The 24,188-nt window shown below is 39.9% G+C and overlaps 1 protein-coding gene and 1 long non-coding RNA gene across 2 annotated transcripts; one reads left to right on the top strand and one right to left on the bottom strand.

Moving 5' to 3' along the window:
• Positions 1–831: 831 nt before the first annotated feature.
• Positions 832–24,091, top strand: ACER2 (alkaline ceramidase 2). Its single transcript, XM_050944252.1, is given in 6 exon segments — positions 832–1,245; positions 5,752–5,866; positions 6,827–6,968; positions 11,459–11,596; positions 22,638–22,788; positions 23,507–24,091. Coding segments are annotated over 6 exon segments (840 nt in total). The 5' UTR covers positions 832–1,137; the 3' UTR covers positions 23,693–24,091.
• LOC127046759 (uncharacterized) lies at positions 12,308–16,102 on the bottom strand. Its single transcript, XR_007773185.1, has 2 exons — positions 15,325–16,102; positions 12,308–13,727 (listed from the first exon to the last, which is right to left on the bottom strand). It is a non-coding gene; the product is annotated as an uncharacterized LOC127046759 (long non-coding RNA).
• Positions 24,092–24,188: the final 97 nt, after the last annotated feature.

Below are 24,188 nucleotides of genomic sequence, written 5' to 3'. Positions count from 1 at the left end.
CATTGTGGGGTAGGTTTGCAGTCTCTCAGGATTTGAGACTGGGGGATCTGGTCCCAAGCTCTGTTCATGATGCAAAATGATGCATTGTGGACCCAAGTCCCAGTGTGACTCAGGCTCAGACGCACCCACCTTGCAGGGTCTGGGTTCAGAAGGCTGAATCAGATTTGTGGGTAGACTGAAGTGGGGTTGGGCTTGAGCCTGAATCTGAGCCCAGGCTTACATTGGAATGTAGACATACCCTTAGAGGTCATCTCTCTGAGACAGGCTAAGGCACATTGGTGGGGCAGTGTGGGGAAGCAGGCTCTGCTCCTTTCTCTTTTTCTGTGCGTAAACAGACAGCTTTAGTCTGCAAAGCTGGCAGACTATGGATTTTCACCAGAACGGGGAGGGGGGCACAAACTGAATCCAGAAGCTGTTCTAGGAAAGATTACTGCAGTTCATTAATTTAAACGTTTCTAACACAGCCTGTTTTACTTGTGCTGGTGCCCAGATGCAGAGGATGTTGCATTGAAAAAATGCGTTATCCTTTGTTTCCCTGTTAGCTCACTTTGAGTCTTGAATGTTTCCGCCCACATTTGTGTGGGTTTCGGAGTGAGGACTGGCAGTCAACTGACAGCCTGGAATCCCAGAGATATAAATTAAGATTTATTAAATCCCACCTAGTGCCTCCGCTGGGGACCAGTGCAGGATTATTCCATACACCCTCGTCTCTCCTGTGCTCCTGCAGTCCGGTCCTACACTATAGAAGTCAATCAACAGGCGCTTGCACAATTGAAGCAGGAGCCAGCTCTGTGTGTGCAGCAGTGATTCTTGCAGAGAGCCTCAGCCAGCTGAGGGAGGCCTAAGGCGCAGGCGCTCTGGGGCCGAGGGCAGGCAGGCTGATCAGCTGGAAAGCGTGCATTAAGCTAAACGACCCGCTGGGAGGAGGCAGGATGAGTCCAACAGGCTGAGAGCTGCTGCTTGGGGAGCTCCATATCCGGCTAGAGCAAAGAAAAACAGGATGAAGCTGCCGCGGGTGCTACCTCAATGTTGTCTGCGCCTTGTTGATTAGTCCAGGGGAGCAACGGCAGGGAGAGAGCCCCAGCACAGCGGCAGCCGAAAAAGCAGAAGCTGCCACAAGGCAGATCCACCGCAGTCATGAGCACCCTCTACTTGTGGGATCAGCTGCGAGCCGGCAGCTCCGAGGTAGACTGGTGCGAAGATAACTACATTATCGTGCCCTCGATAGCTGAGTTCTACAACACGGTGTGTATCGAGCACATTGTGTGTGTGTGTGTGTATATGCATCTGTATGCATGTCCCTGTGCCCTGCAGTGCCTGCAGTACACTCGGTATTTATTTTTATATCTTATGTTTAATACATGTATGTGTATATATATAGAGAGAGCGTGTGTATGTGGCTAAGGAATTATTTAAATATTGTTGGTACATCTTGTCTCTTTCAGTGTCTTTTAAATAATAAAATAAGATGCAAATAACATTTGCATTTGTTACTTTTTGTTTGCTAACTTTAATAGGAGCAATATCCAAATATAGCAAAAATACCATCACCTTCTTCTGTATTTCATAGTTTTTTAGCCTTGATTTCAAAGCACTTCCATGGGGAGTTGAAAGGAAATGAGATCTCTTGTTTTTCTAGTTTAGCGAAAATAGCAGCAGTCCCTCAGCTTTCCCTTGTCTTTTTACACAGGGCTAGAATAAGGTCTTCTTGCATGTGACAGTGTTGATATTTTATTAGATTAGGGCTGTGGTCTTACTATCCAATTGCATGACAAGTTATCAGTTTTCCTGTAGCTTTATTTGGAAATATATGGTAGGAAGCATCTTTTGTGATCTGGTTTGACATCCCTGTTTACTGTTGATTTTGTTTCACCACGGTATTAGGCTAACATTTTTATTTTAGGGGAACTTTAAAACATTTTAATTTTAAAATGAAATGGGAAATGTTAAGGTTGATCACAAAATACCATCTACTATATTGATTGGAAAATTTTCTGATCCTAATTTTGTGTATATATCGCTCTTAAATCAACAATATATAGAAAGGACCAGCTATCAGTCTCATTTATGCTGGATTTACCAGTATAACTTTGACTTAACTGGAGCTACTCCAGATTTCTACCAGCATAACTGAGATCAGAATCGGACCCAAAGACTAAACAAAATGCAGAACAGATTTTTATCTCCACCCACTCCCAATGAAGAGCCATCAGTTATTATAGGTGGAACGCTGCTGCCCTCATCTTCCCACATTCTAATTTTCTGGGACCGTCTAACTTGTGTGACGCTCTTTTCTTTTGGGAGCAACATGCCTGGGGTTTTGGCTAGTGGCCTTTGCACTGAAGTAGAGGTGAACACAGAATGCTGTACATGGGAGAACTAGAAATTGCTGCTGTTGAAAGTTTGTTTTGTTTTTGTTTTACCCATTGAGATGAGTAAATTCCTTTCAGCTCTGCAATAGCGGCTTCTTTTATATCAAATTTAGGGCTGGTCTATAGGTTTATCTGTATTAGAAAATTTTAATTTGGTAAATTGCTAGATTTATACTGACCAGTTCAAGTGCATCTCTCTTGGCCTGCTCTGCACCCAGACTTTTGGATTGATTCAACTATTTCAGTTAGGGGTGTGATTTTTTTTTAAACTGAAATAAGTATACTGTTACAATCCCAAATCTGAACGCAGTTAAACCAGTATAAAAGTGCTATCCACTAGTATAGTTTATTCCTCTATCCTCTTCTTATATGGGAATAGCTTTATATCAGTATAACTGCATCCACATGGGCCGGGGAGAGAGGCATTGAATAGCTTCACAGATTTGTATGGAAAGTGTGGTGTTCACTGGGTCCTGCAAATTCTGTGCAGGGCTTCCTTCAATTTTAATGGGCAGTCATGCATGGAGGGCTGGCAGGATGGTATCCTGAGTTTCTCCGATTCTTTTCTTCCCACTTCACTGTCTTTTGGGGTTTCTCAAACCCATCTTCCTAAAAACTTGCCTAGCTCCTTCCTCTTTGTCTCCTGTTCTTTCTGGCTTTTTTTCCTTTCCAGGTTAGCAACCGATTCTAACGCTGCACAATGTTACAGAAGTGCATTTAAATACCGAACCCTCTGCTGAGCGAATAAGTGAGGACTACATCATCTCAGTCCGTGGCTTTTTTCTTGCGGCTCCACACATTTAACTAAAAACAAATCCCACATTTGAGCCCAGCATTGCTGATGCTATGGTTCCCCTAGAACCACTATCATAGGTGATCTGGTGTATGGGTGCCCTATGATATCTGAGCACTTTGAGGAAAGTAGTCTGCTGTATTTGCCCATGTTGTCACTGCAGAAGAATCTACAAAATAAGAAGTTTTTATGAAAGCAACTGTGCCTTGGGGCAGGCTGGAAATGAGATGGGAGAGGGTGGTGATATGCTGAGCAGATTAGCTAAAACATGAATGGTAATACTATAGAATGTAGTCCTGGAAAGTGCAGGATGAATGATCAGATTAGGTCAAGAAAAGACAGCTGTTTACAGATTTATGATGGAAATCCTGGCCCAACTCAAGTCAATGGGAGCTTTGCCACTGATCTCATTGGAGCCAAGATTTCACTCCATACCTCTAAAATGGCTTGGGATAACATGGCTGTGGTCCTGACCCAAAGCCCATTAAAGTCACTGGAAAGCCTGCCCTTGTCTTGAATGGGCTTTGGATTAGGCCCTTAAAGAACTGTAGCAGAACCTTGTTAATACACATCCCAAAAGACCAGATGTTATTCACTTTTCAGCAAAGATTTAACAGCACAGTCCTGTAGTACAGGACAAAGGCCTTATCTAAACACAAATTTTCGACAGTTACCTAAAGATATTTTAAAATTTTGTTTAGTTAGACTGGTGCAAACTGTGTGGACACTCCTAAATTGAATTTAAATCAGTGGGTTTTTTTGGGGCAGGGGGATGAGGGGGTTGTTTTTAATTTGGCTTTTGTAAAGCTATGCTTTATCTGCGGCATTGCAGACCTATGTGGACGTCCTGGGTAACAAGAACTGGTCAATCTTTCTTCATTGTGCCTTTGTTTCCACTCTCTGGTCTTTTGTTGACCAAAATTAGGGAACCAAATGTTTGCAGTGATGGAATTTGGTCCAGTTTATGATGCAGCTCAATGCAAAGAGCGCTTACATTAGGCCTTTTAATACAGTTTATTTCGATAAAACCAGAAGTACAATACAGTGGCTTCTAATGATGTATTTCAGACCTCTTCCTGCCAACCATATATTGTTCTGTAACAGTCCTAGAGGCCAGTCCTAAAAAAGCCACAGAATTCCTCCCTCTTCTCAATAGCTTGATGATTTAGCTTATTTTATTTTTAGGTGACAGGAGAGGTGAGTTGGTCAGTTTTTTTTTTTTATGTAGGTTTTTGTTGCATTTCAGTCTTTTCAACATTTTCATTGTAATCTTTTCTTAAATAAAAAATTGATATTAAAAGTACCAGTGAGCTCGTCTCGGTCACATTGTTTTCTGAGTCTCAAGCTGAGTGCTGTTTCCAAGTTCTGCTGGCACAGATTCACCCTGTCTCTAGTAAAAAGTGTGCTATTTTAAACTGAGCAGGAGATTGCTTTTTCTAAATATTTTACTTTAACTAAACCCAAAGGTCAAGGCTTCTGAAGAAAATGTGACCCTGTGAGGGGGCATCTTTAGTTTGATTTAATGCTTCTTGCGTACAGTGCTTGCAAATGAATATGCTTAGGAGCCCCTCCTTTAGTTCCTGTCATTTTTGAATGCTGGTTTTATGAACATGTTTTGACCCTTCCTGGGAATGTAAGTGAGGTGACTGAATTTTAATCTCTATTAATTCGGCTCTTGTGTAGAGTGAAGACTATATTTGAGGAAATGAGTAGGGAAAAATATTGTTGAAGGAGCAAACACACCCATTAATGGCCCAATCCTACATGCCTTGTCCATCCCAAACTCTCATTAACTTCAGTGGAAGGGTGCAGGGCACTGGGGATATATGATCAGGCCCTAAAAGGCTAAACTGGCCAGTATAAGTTATAGGTTTCAAAGGCAGCTGTAATTCCCCCCTTTTTTAGGTGGACTCTCTTATGACCAAACACTCCCTCCTGCCTGAGTAATTGGGCTAGGCACTTAGAATGTAATAGAGGCAATGATGAGGAATTTTCCCTCCCCTGCCCCTCTCCCCAGGGATGAAGCTGTAGGGTAGATGCTCCACAGCTGCCTGTTACAGCCTGAGAGCTGCAGCAGGGCTCCCCAGCCCATGTGCCTCTGCCTTCCTCTAAGGGAGGACCACATGATCTATATCCAGGCAGTTTCCCATGTTTTCATGCAAGGCTCCCTCAGTCATCAAGAAGAGAGTGCCACCAGCTAAGATCCTTGTTGTTCACCTCTTGTTGTCATTATATACTTTTTGAATTGTAGTGACATGAATATTTGATGATGTATTTGTGTAATCACAGAAGTGTTGCTCCTGGGATAGATTTACAAGGTATTTTAAGGAAGGGCTCACCTACATTATACATTGTTCCCAGTCCTGATGGATTTATACTTAACATTTCTTAGAGTAAAGACTTCCATTGCAGAACCTGGGTCAGCTCTGAAAAAATAGGACATATGAGTTTTGGTAAGCTGGAGATGTCATCAAATCAAGCAACAAATGTGCTTTTCTAGATGGCTTTAGACAGTTTACAAATTTAAAGGTTTGTTTCATTTTCCCCCTTTACTTGATACATTTTGTTTTATATTTTCTTTTCTAGATAAGCAACATCTTGTTTTTTGTTTTACCACCCATATGTATGTGCTTATTTCGTCAATATGCAACCTGCTTCAACAGTGGAATATACTTAATATGGACTCTGCTAGTTGTTGTTGGTAAGTTGATTAGTGTGTGTGTGTGTCTGGTAATGCACGAACTGCAAGAGAGAGGAAATTGGGTTCTTTTCCTACCCACATATCATGTTGTGGAAAAATAAAGCAACCCTGACGTCTAGTGAGCAGTTTGTTTGAACTTACTTGATACTGAAGCAAATGCACTTTTACAAAGGAAAATGTACTGTGACAATAGAGGTTGGCTGGAACTCTGGCCTGCTTAGCTTCTTTCTGTATTTCCTTTGCGTAAGTGCTCTTGCTACATTTGGGCTTGATCCTGAGCAATGCTGAGCACCCACATCCCATTACTTTAGTAGGAGTTGAGGATATTCAGCATCATTTGGGAGGCGTTCAGGAGCCTTTTGTTTGTAACATGCTGATATTTCTCTACATAGAAGTGAATGTTTACCCATTTTATGTACAGAGGATCATTAATGTTTCCATTGTCAGCAACAATGGAAGATTTTGAAATACTACATAGATGAGGCAAATAATTATTGTGCAGGTTGCATGGCTCTGTAAAAGAGCATGGGATTTTCCACCTGTAAATCATGTTAAGGTTTAGCCACCACCTGCTGCTATCATTGTTTGACCTTCTCACTGGCTGGGAGGGAGAGTCTCTATTTTTAGTTGTTTTTAGTTGTTTAGTTTGGAGGTGTGTGTTTGTGTGTTTTTTAAATAATACTGTGCCCATTTCATTAATAGTGATACCCTGATGTGCTGTTTCCTTTACATAAGCTCCATTTTGCTATTTAGAGTTGACATTTGCCCCTTTCATAAATCAGTTGTTTTGCAATAAGTTTTAGCTGCCACCAATTGTGGTGGTGTTTAATTCTTTCTTCCATTTTCAGACAGAATGATCTCTATGTCAAAGCATGTACTATTAGGTCCATTGTTAAGCAGCACATTTTAGTGCCATACACTACTGTAACTTCATATTGGCTTTTTAATTGATTCATCCAGGAATTGGATCTGTGTATTTCCATGCTACACTCAGTTTCCTGGGTCAGATGCTAGATGAGCTGGCTATTCTTTGGGTCCTGATGTGTGCTCTGGCCATGTGGTATCCCAGAAGATACCTCCCAAAAGTTTTTCGAAATGACAGGTAATATATATATGTATATGCAGTGTTGTTGTAGCAGTGTCAGTCACAGGATATTAGAGAGAAAAGGTAGGTGCGTTAGTAACTTTTATTGGACCAACTTCTGTTGGTGAGAGAGATAAGCTTTCCAGCTTACACAGAGTTCTTCGTCAGGTCTGGGAAATGCACTCAGTGTCATAGCTAAATACAAAGTGGAACAGATTGTTTAGCCTAAATATTTAACTCATATTTCAAGAGACCATTCAAGGTGAAGTGACCCATTAACACCTCTCCAGTCATGGGAGGGAAGAGGAGTAAAAAGCGCTGAGCAGAGGGTTTAAGTGGGCTATAGATTGTTGTAATAGGCCATAAATCCAGTATCAGAGGGATAGCCGTGTTAGTCTGGATCTGTAAAAGCAGCAAAGAATCCTGTGGCACCTTATAGACTAACAGACGTTTTGGAGCATGAGCTTTTGTGGGTGAATACCCACTTCGTCAGATGCATGTATCTGACGAAGTGGGTATTCACCCACGAAAGCTCATGCTCCAAAACGTCTGTTAGTCTATAAGTGCCACAGGATTCTTTACTGCTTTTGCATAAATCCAGTGTCTCTCTTCAGTCCGTGATTTTTAGTGTCTAGCAAAGTTAAGAATTTAAGCTCCCAGGCTTATCTTTTGAAAGTGTCAAGCAAGTTTCCTTTGAGGATGAGGACTAAGAGGTCAGATATAGAATGATCACTCTGTGAAAAGTGATCGCCGACATGTGATAGGGTGTTTTTGTCTTTTATCATTTTTCTGTATGAGTTCATTTATGTGTGTAATGATTGTCTTGTTTCACCCACATAGTTGTTACTGGGGCATTTAGTGCACTGGATGAAGTGCACCATATGTGATAGGTCCTACACACACCTATAGATCTTGAAAGATGTGTTGTGGGTTGACAGCAGTGGAGGTATGGACTGAGTAGAGATGCTGGATTTATGGCTTATTACAACAGTCTATAGTCCACTTAATGCCCTCACCCCACCCTGTGACAGAATGTACCCTTGTATTCACACTCTGTGTGCTATTGTAATAATCTTTTTACAAAGTATGTCTTGTGAGTAAAAACTTGCCATTTGCTTGCCATTATTGTCCTGGTAAAATGTGTGGCAATGTGAAGTTATAAGATTCCACTGTATGGTGTTATTATCACATGTTGTCAAACAGGTCTGTTCTAAACAAGGGAATTTGTGCTCTGCTTAACTTGCATTTAAGTAGTAAACAGAGTCATCAAGCAGGAAGGGAAACAAAGAAAGCTCAAACAGGGCAAGAAAAAAAGCAGCAAACATCCTGCTACACAAACTGCCTGTTGTCTTACTCCCAGCTGGAAATGCTTCTCAAAGGGGGGACAGAACTATAAAAAGAAGGGGAAGATACCCCAAAGGACCCCCCTCACCATGCCATTGACTCACTGCACATGAAGGGACAAAGGAAGCAGCTACTGCACTGGGGGAGGGGTCCTGACCCAAGAGGCTTGGTCAGTAAGACTGCTGAAAGCATGTAGTGAGAAAACTTTGCTTTGAATTTAACATCGTTTGTTAAATTAGGCACTAGTAGCCTTTTATCTTAATTTTTATTGAAACATAAAAAGTCAGAAATGGTTACATTACTTGTACTCACTTAAAATCTATTTTTTTGTAATTTTAATAAATTTGTTTTATCTAATCCATTGTGTTTAAATTGAAGTGTCTGGGAAACTCCTTTGAAGAAATAATGGACCTAATCTACTTGCATTGTCCAGAGAAGGCTGGGCAGTACAGGACATACCTTTTTGGGTGGAAATCTAAGACTGTGGGTGTATGGGAGTCACCCTGCAGTATTACGAAGGCTGGTGAGAGCCAGTTTGTGGTTGGCAGGCTGCAGTTATACATAAACAAGGTGTGGCTTGCCTGCTGGAAGGCTGTTTGTGAGTGGTCTAGGTGGGAGCTACTTCAGCAAGGCATTGTAAGGCACTCAGTGTTGCAGTGTAGGGGTGGTAGAGCTGCTTATTAGTCTAGATCAGGGATAGGCAACCTATGGCATGGGTGCGGAAGGTGGCACGCAAGGTGATTTTCAGTGGCAGTCGAACTGCTCGGGTCCTGGCCACCGGGCTCTACATTTTAATTTAATTTTAAATGAAGCTTCTTAAACATTTTAAAAACCTTATTTACTTTACATACAACGGTCGCTTTAGTTATATATTATAGACGTATAGAAAGAGACCTAAAAACGTTAAAATGTATTACTGGCACGCGAAACCTTAAATTAGAGTAAATAAATGAAAACTCGGCACATCACTTCTGAAAGGTTGCCAACCCCAGGTCTAGATTGTACCCTGCTATATCACATCCCCCAGTTTTTTTCCCCTTTTTCCCCCTGTGACTGGAGAGGTGTTATCAGGCCATTTCATGATGAATAGTCCCTTGAAATATGTGTTAACTATTTATGCTAAACCATCTGTTCCACTTTGTATTTCACTGTGACGCTCTGAGTACCTTTTTCCAGACCTCAAAAAGAGCTCTGTGTAAGCTGAAAGCTTGTGTCTCTCACCAACAGATGATGGTCCAATAAAAGAGATTTTACCTGAGTTAATATATCTCAAAGAATTCAGGATGGTTCCCTGATTGTGCTTGAAGCTCATTGCATTGCACATAACTGCATTGAATAACCACATAATCTTGTCACTGTTGCTACTGTCCTTCCTCATGCTATTCTTTTCCAACTGTTTGTTATCTCCAGACCCACTAATTGCTAATATTAGTGGACTCCATTGCTTCCTGCCTTCCTGGGATCAGCTGTTTTGTTTTTGTCACAAATCTTATTGGAGGATCATCTTATTTTAAAAACATCTTTGATTTGAACTTTCCACCAGAACACTCCTCAAATTGCTTTCATTATGAAAAATGCATCTTAAATGACGTATGCCGTTGTCATTCCAACCTCATGACTTTTTGTCCCAGCTGTGTGAATCTTGTTTACTTCTGCATATTGCAACACAGTGCTTTTACAGGGCACGATGCCTGGTCTTTCACTCCCAAAAGCAAAACTGAAACAGAGGTTTTGTAGCAGCATTTCATTATGTGGTTGGCAGCGTTTTAACATTTGATTCAACTATAGGACATTTCATGCTGTCCAAAAATATATGACCACATAAGAATTAGCCAAAAAATATCCTTTAGTCATTGCTTTACATTACTTAATGTTACATCCAGCAACTGTTCTGTGCATAGACTCACAGTATTGCTAACAGGGTTAAACAGCTTCCTTGTTAAACTGTGTTTCTCAGTGCTCTTCTTATTTAAATAAAAAAAGGAATAATAGACTTTTGGGATGAAATCCTGGATGTATTGAAGTCAATGGCAAAGCTCCCTGCAGTTAGATCTGAGGAGATGACTGATCTACAATGAGTACAAGAATCAGGTCCTGTAACTTTAAAACTCCTGAGAAAAATTTTAATCTGGGATGTGAAATTTCAGGGAGATTAAAATTTTTTTTTAAATAGAAATTAAGAGGGGCAAGGGAGAGTTTTGAAAAACAGGCAAATAATGGTCAATTACCTTCAAATTAAGCTGTTTTGCCTAACTCTGCACTATAAGAAATGCATCCGGACTGTGACTTCTGAGAGAACTCCAGCTTGGAGGACATATATATTTGTTCCCTCCCAGAGATTAGACCTCAGAAACATGATGTTTATAGTATGTAGCCTGTCAAAGCCAAAATTTAAAGAGCGTTTAAGGTGAATTTAAAATTTTGAATTTATCAAACTGTAGATTGTACACATTCAGGTCTTGATTCTGCCTTTCATTATACCGGGAGTATTGCCAAATCTGAACTTCAAAAAAACACAAGTCAGGCCCCCCAAAATCATTGGTTTAAGAATCATGACATATATAAAAAAGAGATTTTTTTATTTTTAGATTTTATTAGCCTTGTGAGGTTTTGAACCTTTAGATTTCAGGTTTGCAAGCTTTTCTCTGCAAGCAGGCGAGCTAGAAAGAGACTTTATTAAAAAAAATAAATAAAAGCTGAGATTCTAATATAACATGATTTCAGTAAATAGGGCTTTAAGGAAAATAATAAATATCATGATACTCGTAAAATAATGAGAATTGGCAACACTGCACTGGTTTTACACCTTGTAACTCAATCGAATGCAGTGGAATAGCTCACAATTTATACTGGAATAAGAGATCAGAATATGCTCAGTGTGTATATAAAATATTAAACTTTCAAGGCTGCAGTCTTGCAAAGATTTATGCATGAGACACACATGTATGCAAAGTTGAAGTCTTTGCCAGATCAGGGCCAAAGTAGACATTCTGTACACATCATGTTGTTATAGTGTGCGTTGTTTCTAATATCTATTCAAAGAGATAAAATGTTGTTTACAACAATTTTAAACATTTTTAGGATTTTATTGTTGCCTTTTCTTGTTTATCATTAATTTAAGGTTTAATTAAAGCAAAATGTACACTTTTTCTTTAATTATTCAGGGCAAGGTTTAAAGCTGCAGTCGGTGTCCTTTCTGGAGTTACTACATGCCTTGCATTTATTAAGCCTGCTATCAACAACATCTCATTAATGACACTAGGTGTCCCCTGTACGGCTCTGCTAATTGCTGAATTGAAGAGGTAGGTGTCTTTCTTCTGTATGTGAAGCAGCCTTTATTGATGCTTGTTTTCTGAGGGTTTCATTCTAGATACAAATACAATAACTTCTCACTTAAAGTCATCCCAGTTAACATTGTTTCATTGTTACGGTGCTGATCTATTAGGGAATATGCTCGTTTAAAGTTGTGCAATGCTTCCTTCTAACGTCTGTCCATTGCTTGCAGGAAGAGCAGCCTGTTGCATCTAGCTGGTGGGGGCTTGGAACCAGGGTGGACTGGCAGCCCACCTATCAGCTCCCTGCTCCCCTAAGTTCCCTGTGCTGCAGCCACCCAGCAGGCTAGCAATTGCAGCTGTCCCTCCCCCCACTGCCATGTGCTGCTCCTGCCCTCTGTCTTGGAGCTGCTCCCCGAGACTCTTGCTTGCTGTGCAGGGGAGGGAGGAAGGGTGTGTGTCAAGGTGTCACCCCCATTCTGAACTTTAGGGTACAGATGTGGGGACCTGCATGAGATAACCCCTAAGTTTATTTACCATCTTAACAGTAATCTGCCACCACCAAGCATGTTCCAAATCTTAGGGAAGAGCCACTTAGAACTCTGCCATCCCCCAAATTATTTCCCCAGTAATTATCCCCCTTTTCCTGGCAGGATTGAGACTGATTAAGCCCCCACCAGTTCCTGGTGAGCCCAGACCCAAAAAGCCCTTGGATCTTAAAAGAAGGAAAAATCCATCAGGTTCTTTAAAAGAAGACTTTTAATTAAAAGGAAAAGGGTGAAAGGAATACCTCTGTGTGATTAGCATGCAAGCTATTCTCACAGACAACAGATTCAAAACACAGAGGATGTCCCTCTGGGCAAAAACCTTAGTTACACAAAGACACCCAATTTGATTCTCCCTCTTATGCAAAATGAAGTCACAAAAGAAAATAAACATAATCTAATACATTCCTTCTCTAAACACTTACTATTTGTAAGAAATGTTAGATTGCTGATTCCTAGATCCTTCACTCCTGCACAAACTTTTCTGAACAGACAAAGACTGATTTCCCTCCTCCCTCTTGGAAAACATCTTGTCCCCCCATTGGTTCCTCTCATCAGGTGTCAGCTGGGCCATGTGAACTTCTTAACCCTTTACAGGTAAAAGAGGAATTAACCCTTAACTGTCTGCTTATGACAGGGGGGCTAATGTCAGGGTGGTCTTTTTGTTGCTGCTGCACTGTTATACCAGCACTGGTGTGAACTCACTCCGCTCCACCCCAGCTGTTTGGATTCTCTCACATTGCATGTATTTCCAATGATTATTTAGGTCATTACATGTATACCTAAATACATAGGGCCTGATACTCAGCTGGTGTAAACTGGATTACCTGCATTGAAGTCAGTGGAGCTGCACTGTTTACACTAAAGGAGAATTTGGCCTAGTATATGCAACAAGTGCAAGTTAATGTTACAAAGTAACTCTTGGACAGAGTGGATTTGATTTAAAGCAGATTGATTTAAATCATCATTTAAATCACTAGTCAGGAAGAAATTTAATCATAGATTTCTACATAAAAGTGCATTCTTGTTGGTTGTTATAACCTTAATACATATTCTTCACAACTCAGAGATAGATGTGGGTTTCATTTTTAGAAGTTACACACTATACATTTTTAAAGTGATTTATTTTGAAAACTTTTTAAGATTACTTTTACAGCTATATCAGAAAATGAATGATTGGTTATTTCATTTACCAAAGGTAATTGAAGCAGATATTTATGAAGTCATTGTGAGGTGAACTATCTCCAATTCAACAGGTTAATCATTAATATTTAATCATTTTCTTGCCATGCTGTATTAGGAGGAGAACATCACCAGGCAGACATTTAAATTGTTTTATTTAACTACAACAACATTATGTATTCTGGATTTTTTTCTTCAACAGCAAACATAATATTTTAACAAAAGAAGCATATGAATTTTTGAATTTAGTTAAACATTCATGTTTTTTTAAAATAGTTTGTTTTTGTTAATTGTTTAACTAAAATAGTTAAATGAAGTATTTAAAATAAAAATTAAATTGACTATGTCAGCCAGGTCAACACGAGAAACTTAAAATATTGGCTTCTGCAGCTAACTCAGTCATCTTCACCTTCATTTTCCTGTTTGTTCATAATCTGTAAAAGAAAAACAAGCTTTCCAGTGAAATCTAAATTTTTTGCAATAGTACTTTCAATTGAAATTATTGCGAGTCTCGACAAATGATTGAGACATGATCGACCTCAAATAATTTTAGTAATTTCAGTTTTGAGAAGCTGCGCTCACCAGAAGCCACTGATACTGGTAATGTTAAAAGAATGCATAATGCTATAGCAGTGTTTGGAGTGAAAAAAAATCACTTCTTGCTATAAATTCTAATACTTTTAGAGGAGAAGTTTTTGTACTTATTAGTTCAGATAAAGCTATTAATTCATCGTATAATTCTACTGCATCAGTGTCAGCAGTGTTATCAGTACTGAGCGCTAAATGTAGGTCTTGCCAGTGCTTCATGAGGTCTTCTTTGGAAAACTGATTTTTAATATTTCCAATATCGTATAAAAATTAAAAAGTTTCACAATGACCATTCAACTGACAAAATCTTTCTTCAATGGAAATTATAGCTACATCCAAAATACAATAGAAACGTTCAACTTTAAACCTTTCACTTGGATCGAGAATAGGATCATCATGAACCTCATAACAAAACTGTCTTGTTATTCCCCCCCCCCCCCCCGAGGACGATTGAATTGTTGAGGTGCAAACGTTGGTTCAAAATCAAGATCCTCTGCTATTGTTTTTGCTTCTTTGACAGTTTCTTCAGATCCTTTATCTGAATGGCATTTTTTAAAATATTCTAGTGTTTTATTCAAAATCATCTTTGCCTCAGATATGTCTATGGTTATGTTCTGCATAACTTTGCTAGTCAAATTAATTTGATTTAGAATATTATGCCAGATAACCGTGCAATGTGAAAATTGAAACTGCATCATTTCTGAGCCAATGTTTCAGCTTCATGTCAAAATGAAGGCTCATACGACAAGTTCTGGCTTATTTCTAATTAGTGTATCGTAAATCTCTCCTGATGAATATCGGAATAGTCTAATAGCATCTATCCTGCTTTCCCATCTAGTTTGACTTAGAGGTTTAAGTGTGAGTTTTTGTTCAAGATGATTCTTCAAGACTGCCTAATGATGTGTGGAAGCACTAAAAAAAGTTGTAAATTGCTTGCACTGTGGTAAAATATGAAACAGCATCTTTAGATGATTTGTTGGCATCGCTGACAACCAGATTGAGCAAATGCACGTGGCAAGGAATGAAAAAAGCTTGACTGATTGTTTGTTTAAATTCAGTATTCTTTCCTGTATACCTACATGTCATCCTCGCATGTTTGAGCCGTTATCGTACCCTTGGCCACGCATATTTTCTAAAGATATTCCACAGTGTTCCAATCTCTGTAGAATTACATCTGTGAGGGCTTTCCCAGTAGTTTCATTCACTGATACACATTCTAAAAAGTGTTAACAAATTTTCACTTCTGCATTTTCATCAATTTTCAGAAATCATAAAACTATTGACATTTGCTTGGTTTTGCTCAGATCTTGAGTACAATCAACTATAATGAGTAATATTTGGCATGTTTCAAATTTGATGAAATTTCATTACACACTCCATTAGAAATTAATTCTATTATCTCATTTTGTGTATTTTCACCCAAATGTAAACATGCAGACTCACCCCTGCGGCACCTCCTGCTGGTTGTCCTCGGGAATTAGCTCACTGCCAGCCAGGAGGGCCCTCTGCAGGCCAGTGATCCACCTGTCCTCTTGGCCCCCATATCCCTCCCTGGACCCCAGTGCCCTTTTAACTGGGATGCTGCCCCCTGGCAGTACCCCACCAATCTGGGTCTCCCCTCCCTGGGGAACCCCCAACCCATTATCCCCACTTTGCCTCAGTTTTGGCTACTGCCCAGTCTCCATCTAGCCCCCGTTCACTGCAGCAGACTGCAGTATCAGCCATTCATCATAGGCAAAGGGGTTTGGACCTACTGCCTTTGCCTACCCTAGGGCTGCCCCCTGAAACCCCTAGTACCTCTTGGCCTTATGCTTGGCCGCAGCCTGGGGCTTTCCAGGCAGGAGCTCCTCTGCCTTTCTCCAGCCCTGCTTCACTCCAGTACCCTGTGTCTAGCTCCCTGCAGCCAGGCCCTTCTCCCTCTACAGGTAGAGGAAGACTGCTGAGCTCTTAGCTCCCAGCCTCTTTATAGGGCCAGCTTGGCTCTGACTGGGACATGGCCCAGCTGCAGCTGCTTCCCCCAATCAACCCACTCTTTCCTTCCACAGCCCAGCCTCTGCAGGGCTGACTTTAACCCTTCCCAGGATGGAGCCGGTGACCACCCTGCTACACCAAATAATGGGTGTGAATCTCTCCATTTTTCACTCTTCGTACATGCTCAGCCATAACATTATCAAATTTTGCCAATAACTCAACCAATTTTAAGAAATTTCCGTTGTTATTCTCATAACCAATGGGATTTTTTCCATGCAAGTGCAGTCAGTCATCCAGCTGTACATTGAAATCTGGTCACTCTGATGTCGAACCTTCACTATGAAACTACTTTGGGTAGGGAGGGGAAAAATTATAGGCTGGTAGTTTCCCCTGTTCCATGTAGAATAAAATATTTGGTCCTAACTTATCACTGCAGTACTCCAATTTTATGCTGATGTAAATTGCAAACTGGATAGTGGTGAATCAGGCCTTTTGTGTTTCCTAATGAAGATTTTTCTTTCTCTAATTTTTCCATGGGAACAAACTGCTACCATAAAAAGAGCGTTGTGATCTCAAATGGGAGAAGAGATGGCTAGTGAGGTAGGAAAGACTAAAATGGGAGATTTTTTTCAAAGGCACAAAGGGCAGGAGGAAGAAGATAAATTCCACGTGTAAGCTAGTGTAGCCCCTGTGGTGTTAGCATGATGGTAGTGTGTGCTGGCCCTGTAAGAATAACAACTATGGATGGCTAATATCAGAAGACACTCATACATGTGGTAATTTTTATCAACAGACATTTAAACTACATTTCCTATGGTTATAAACAGGCACTGCATTCATGTATTGTATTGCGCAACCAGGAAAAGCAAATGGTAAGGTTTCAACAGCAAAATTAACTTGGCCAGATTTACACTAGAGTATATTAAGCTACCATTTGTCAGGAAAAAGAGGGACAAAAATATTACAGATATGCTGTCATAAACAGATCGTCAAGGGTTAATAGAACAGAAGTACTTTATATCTCTTTTGCTTGTAAAGAGTTAACAAAATCAGTGAGCCTGGCTGTCACCTGACCAGAGGACCAGTCAGAGGACAGGATACTTTCAAATCTTGAAGGAGGGAAGTTTTTGTGTGTGCTGTTAGATTTTGGTTGTTGTTCACTCTGGGGGCTCAGAGGGACCAGACGTGCAACCAGGTTTCTCTCCAATCTCTCCGATACAGGCTCTTATAAGTTCAGAATAGTGAGTACTAGGTAGATAAAGTGAGTTAGGCTTATGTTTGTTTTCTTTATTTGCAAATGTATATTTGGCTGGAAGGAGTTCAAATTTGTATTTTGCTGAAAGGATTTTAATTTGTACTTGTATACTTAGGCTGGGAGGGTATTCCCAGTGTCTATAGCTGAAAGACCCTGTAACATATTCCATCTTAAATTTACAAAGATAATTTTTACTGTTTTTTTCTTTCTTTAATTAAAAGCTTTTCTTGTTTAAGAACCTGATTGTTTTTTTATTCTGGTGAGACCCCAGGGGACTGGGTCTGGATCCACCAGGGAATTGGTGGGGAGAGAGGAGGGAAGGGGGAGAGAAAGGTTAATTTCTCTCGGTGTTAGGATTACTTTCTCTCTCAGGGAGAGAGAAGGAGCGGAGAAGGTGAATTTTCCTCTCTGTTTTAAGATCAAGGAGTTTGAATCACAGTGATCTTCCAGGGTAACCCAGGGAGGGGAAGTCTGGGAGAGGCAATGATGAGGGAAAGGGTTTACTTTCCTTGTGTTAAGATCCAGAAGGACTGGGTCTTGAGGGTCCCTGGGCAAGGTTTTGGGGGGGGACCGGAGTGTACCAGGCACTGAAATTCCTGGTTGGTGGCAGCGCTACAAGTACTAAGCTGGTAATTGAGCTTAGAGGAATTCATGCTGGTACCCCATCTTTTGGACGCTGAGGTTCAGAGTGGGGAATTATACCATGACATCTGCAATATGGCAGAATGAACCACACTCCTGGAACCTTAGCGTGTGCAATTCCTGTTCAATTTTAATACTGCATTAACAGGTTTTTAAAACTTCATTTCCATATTTGCTTTAAAATAAAAAGACTGGACAGCTTTATAGCATTTACCTGGTTCCAGTTAGGGTTTGAAGTTCGCACCCATATTGCTGGTGAATGGAGTGGAAGAGAGATGTCTAGCTTTGCTGCTCCCTATCAGTATTTCTAAAGCACCCATCACTGTATCTAGGCACTGTAAAGGGAATTACAGAAAATCCTTGAATGTTGCCCAGAAAAGACCATCTCTACCATCCTACTTTTTGGGGGGATTGCCCTTGCTTACCTTTGAACATCCTCTTGCAATGTCCCCTGAAGCACTTACTTATTTTATAGACTTATAAAAACAATTTTAAATAATCCCGAGACGGTTATGTTATCTTGTAACTACTGTCTCCACCACATTCCTTAGGAGTGTCTTAAATCTCACTGTCAGCAATTTTTATTCTGATATTCAGCATAAATTTTCAGTCTCATCCCACTACTTAAAGCTCTTGAAAGCATGCACAATTATTCTCCTTCCTTGCTGTTCACACCCTTCAAATATTTGTAGGCATGGCCATTGCTTAAGGCAGCTACATGCTGAGATCTCGTTTTCTGTGTTAAATGTGCACAATTATGCATATGCATTTGCTTTCCACACTTATGACCACAAACACCTGATTTTTTTGTGTGTGTGCATGCACATGACCATTTAGTTAACAGAATGTCAAATCTTGGCATGCATTTGCATGTGTCCATTTGTTGTGTGTTCAAACAGCGAATCCATACACTTCCATCAGTGCGTAGATATTTGTACATGAATAGTGGCAATATGAGTTTTTGGTCTTGTATGACCTGATCAATCTCACGTTGGAGTGAATGAGAATATTCCATTGTTGGGCTTCTCATGTGTATTAATAAAGCAATCTCTTTAGACCCTTGGGCATTTTATATAGTTTTGGTAATGACGTGCTTAGCACTGAACATAGCATTCCACTTGTGGTTTCACTAGGGAAGTATAAAGAAAAATTCTGTATCCCTGCTCTTTGACTGGATGCATCTGCATATGCAGATGAAAAATCTCTTTTCTGACCAAAAAAACCCCTTTTGTGATGCCTTATTACAGCTATTTAACCTTGAAGTGGAAAAAAGCACTAGAGAAGAAATCTGTTTTTTCATATTGTAGCTAGCATACAAAATGTGTAAAGCTACCTTTATGTCCTGCCACCTCTCCTCTAGATTTGTTTTGATCAGCAGCCAGATCAGAGAATTCAACCTTTTTTAAAATCTATCCTGGTTTGCATTCTACATGCAGTAATAATTTCAGTGGCAGCCATATAGATGTCGTTCTGTTGGGAAAATCACTTTATATTGATATACTTCTTGTGAAACAAACAGAACACAACAGCAACATAGAAAGCTGGCAGTGGAAGCATGAAATCCTTTGTGTACAAACAGAGAAGTTGTAATCATTTTAAATGTCAGTTTATTTATAGAAGGCTTTAAAAAGGAAATGTGAGACCCTAAAACTAATGTGCAAAAGAATTCAAGAGGAAATCCTTATGAACAAGATTATGCAGCATGGTAGGTTTCCTGTTGCTAATCTATAGATTATAAAGGAATCCACTGCCAAACCTTATGCCTGTTAATAAAGAAGTCCGCCGCCTAATCCCAAGTGCACGTTAAAAATTCAAATGAAGCAGAATAATTTTAATAGTAAAAAGAGTCTTTGGTATCTTTTTATGGAAAAATATCTTACTGAATCTTGAATTTGCAAAGTCAGATGTTGTATCAATGTAGCTACATCTTTAGAAAGCTGTTACCTAGTACAGTGTTTTTTATATTTTTTGTTTTGAATTTTTCTTATGCAAATATAAGCTTGAGAATTTGTACATCGAAAAAGACAAAAAAAAAAAAAGAAAATTTTCTAAGATTCCAGTGCCAGTCACAACTCTGCCCAACCTCCACATATGGGCTGGAGAACCTGTCCTCCTACCACTCCTATTCCCCCTCTCAATACAGAGTGAGCTGAGATTATACAGTATTATGTAAGAAGAAGTTGCAATGAACTTGTGCCAGGGTATAGAGTTAAGGTTGTCATGGCAGCAATAGAGGGAGAGGGCCGCTAGCCTCTATGTGATGTCTTCTGCTTTCAAATCCAAACAGGTAATGACCGATGTTGGAAACCACTCAGAATTCCCTCAGTTGTCATGCTGGAATTTCAAAATTGAGGGTGACAAACTTGTGTGAGAGACCAGGAATTTTTACTTGTATATACTGCAATCAGTCATTAAAACAACAGGGTTACTCTCCCAGCGCTCTAAAAAAATCCACCTCCACAAGAGGTGCAGCTACCAGCACTGGGAGTGCAGCTACCAGCGCTGGTGCACTGTTTACACTGGTGCTTTAAAGCACTGAAACTTGCTGCGCTCAGAGGGGTGTTTTTTCACACCCTGAGCGAGAAAGTTACAGTGCTGTAAATTGCCAGTGTAGACAAGTCCTTAGACTGTAAGCTTCTTGGGGTAGAAGCTGTCTTTGTCCTGTGTTTGTAGGACCATGGTCCCTAGGTGTTTCCTTATTACAAACAATAATAATAGTGTTCTTTGCAACACAAGCAGAATATTTATTTTTGTTGCTAATAAATAAATGTTTGAGATTTACGCTGAAATCTGTGTGTCCTTGGTCTTGAAATACCACAGGTTTTATTGAGTCTGAGAAGTGAGATCTGCAAGGCATAGACAGGCTCTTTCAGGCAGCTCCAGGTCGGGGCAAAGGGCCAGGTTTATAAGGGGACTTACGCTGAACTATTTTCTTACTATGAAATAAAATGCAACCTTGAAGAAAAGGGACTGAAATCCTGCTGAGAGTGTTTTTTGACCAATAGTAAGAACTACTCTTGGCAGTGTTTACAACGTTTGGGCCCCAGGAAAATCCACCCAATTAAAAACAAAAACCAGAAGCATAATTTTTTAGAAAAACTAACAAAGCTGAACCACACTTCATCCTTGACAGCATATAAGAAAAAGGTCATGGCCCAAAAGACCTCATATTGTATAACTCCTGTCCTGAACTCTCTCGTTGGCTAAGTAACTTTTAATGTTACAAGGAATCTAGACTCCTGAGCAAAACTATGGCAACCACAGAATTCAATATCCCGCCCCCCCAGTTGAGGTGAACAAGTTTCAGTACATTTAAAAAAAGAGTATTCCTACTTTACAACCTAAGCGAATTCCTTGTACATACATTGGCACCTGCTTTTGAGGGCAGAGCTCATCAACTACAGGCCAAGCTGCTTATTGCCACAACAGAGGGCTCTTTTCCCTCCACAGTAGGAACTATTGTATATGGACAGGTTTGTTTCCTCCATCCATAGTCAAACTCCAGCTTAATTTAGATTGAGAATTTCATTTTTGAGGTTCAGAAGCATGCAACATCAGATAAACTGTTCTTGTCAAAGCCTTTGGGGATGTTTATATTTTTGGGTTAGCATCATTTGGAACTGTAGATTTCTTAAATTAATAATGTGTAGAAAAAAACAGCTAGTCCTCCTCCACACCCCAACAAGCATATCATTCTTCATATTTATATAATTTTAAAAAATGTTTGCTATATCAAAGGAGGAAATGAAAACTTGGCCCCAAATTTAGATTTTGTCTAAGAAAACTTTTACTCAAATTCTAAACCCAACGAAATGTTTTGATGACAACAGAATTTTAAAAATTCACCTACCTTTCCCTTGTGTTCTAACAGTGTGGCTGAGACCAAGTTATTTTTAACCAGTTATTGAAAACCATACTCCAGTCTGAGTATTTGTGACAAGGCTAGTAATGGACCCCAATGTCAAAGACTTGTAACCAGTTTCCATCAGCTTTACCACTGCCTCTAACAATTGGAAAAACTCCTCTGTGTTGATATGGTAAAAATTTTACTTAAATATTTGTTCTCTCCTTAAGACAAAATGTGTTTAGTATGTTTCATATTTTGACACCAAATCTTTCACTTATATGGGTGCTAATTAATTAAAATCTCGATCTTAAAAAAAAATTAAAACCCAAAGAATTCAAGTGTAGTTCTTGTCTGGAAAGTGACTCTTGCTCATAATGACAGAGATGAGTTCCATGTTTATTGTCTTTCAGTGACTCCAAATCAGTTTTGCTCAGTTTACAAGTACTGTAAAAAGAATAATTGGTTTTTTTTGTTTTTTTTCTAACACTTACCATGCAAACTCACCCTGAGCCCTGAAAGTCAAGCTGGGCATTTCTCATGAATCATCACCAGTTTAAAAAAAAAATGCTGCTGCAATTGGCATTTAGGTCCCTATCTTGTAAAGAGAACTGGGCAGGCAGATTCCTGTTTCCTCGTGGTTCTTGTTGCAGGATTAGGGCTGTTGCTGATGTATGAAGGAAAATGGATTCCAGCTCTGGCTTCCAGAACTTTTACTTAGGCTGCAGTCCTAACAGGAATGAAAACAATTTTTTTGTCCAAAAGTTGCTCATCAATAATTAAGAGTATCCAGGAGCAGAGCTGCTGAGTAAAAGTCCATTTTGTTTGCATAGGCTCTTTTCTGACTGTGACAGCACCTCAAATTGATGGTAAGTAAACTCCTCAACATATGACTTTTCAGAATGCTGCACTATGTGCAAATCAGCTTCAGGCTTCTTAAAAGTATGCAGCCTGGCATGCCGGATTCCATCCCAAAGCTCAATATAGCCAAACCGCTTAGTGACTGATAACGGCTTTTCTTCCCTTCCTTATGTCTTTTTTTAGATGTGAAAACTTGCGTGTGTACAAGCTGGGCCTCTTTTCAGGTCTTTGGTGGATGTTAGCACTTTTCTGCTGGATCAGTGACAAAGCATTTTGTGAGATCTGGTCTTCATTTAACTTTCCGTATTTGCACTGTGTATGGTAAGTACTGTGTGTAAACTCTGTTGTTTCATTTAAAGAAAAGAAGCCCTTAATACAGATGTATGCGCGTAGGCTGTCTTGTGCATTGAATGTTGTTCCTTTCACCATGATGATCAGCTTTACTAGTAGACTCCCAACCAGTAGTGTTCACACATCCTATCCACTTGATAGATTTATGTGCCCCTCTGGTCTATTTAGTTTCTGCAGACTCTAACTTCACTTTTAATTAAAACTAAGTTTCTGGCCCTTATGAATGCTGAAATAACTTCCAAGTGTAAACCAATGTGATGTTATCAGTCTGAAACAATGGGTCTGAGAGGTGAGAAATCTCTCCATCCTTAAAAAAGCCATGACAGCAGACAGGTAGACAAAGAAGGTCAGAGCTCAGTGCCACTCCTTCACACTTATCCACCTGTGAGCAAAAGTCCCTTTTATTCAAGACCATACTCTCAATGTTCTCCCCCAAACTCTGTGTAAGTGTCTTTTGCAGCATATTCAAAGGTCATCAAGTTTGAACCAAGAACGCTACAATTTATTGCATATATGTAGTATAGTTATCTATATGCTACATCTTATTAGTCCTAAGAGGACGGATTGACACTAGCCAGGCTCATGAGGGACAGGAGAACAGGGTAGGGGCTGATTAGTCTGAAAACTTGGTGATATAGTTGATGTCTTTACTGAATCCACATGACTGGTTTTTTTTTTCCTTTGTTTTTCATTCTCCTCAGGCACATCCTCATTGCCTGCTGGCTTACCTAGGCTGTGTCTGTTTTGCCTACTTCGATGCTGCCTCCGAGATCCCTGAACAGGGCCCTGTTATAAAGTTCTGGCCCAGTGAAAAATGGGCTTTCATTGGTGTCCCCTATGTCACCCTCCTCTGCGCACATAAGAAATCACCTGTGAAGATTACATGAAATCAAGCACCTACTGGAGGGAACAATCTATTTATTTTTTTATCACAGACTGTACTTAGGTAGAGGTAGTGGCTAGGGTTGTTTATTCTGACTAATATGCATATGGTGTTCACAAATGTTTTATTAACACATGGTAAAATATGACCTTTCCTCACTTTTCTGGAGAGGAAGCCAGAAGGTTGTTTGTGGTGCTCCTGAACATTTATATTAGAACTCTGTATTGACACTGGTTGCGTTTGTTTTGCACTCAGTTTTTGATGTAGCATCCATCATGATATACAGGTAATTCTTTCCAAATATCAAAGTTAAGGCTATTTTTCAAGGTCGGCCAAAACAGCTGACTATAAGAGACTGATTCTCTTTTCATGTTGGTTCTGCCAGACCTCTATTTAGTGAAGAGAGGGGGTCAAAGGTGCTTTTAAGCCATCTTTGTGCCTCCCCTATTCTGTGCCCAGCTCCGAGTTTACGTTAGAGTAGTCCTGAGCATGCTTTAATT

The sequence above is a fragment of the Gopherus flavomarginatus genome, chromosome 3 (genome assembly GCF_025201925.1).
Source record: "Gopherus flavomarginatus isolate rGopFla2 chromosome 3, rGopFla2.mat.asm, whole genome shotgun sequence".
NCBI classification, from domain to species: domain Eukaryota; kingdom Metazoa; phylum Chordata; order Testudines; family Testudinidae; genus Gopherus; species Gopherus flavomarginatus.
This window is presented reverse-complemented; position numbering and strand designations above follow the sequence as displayed.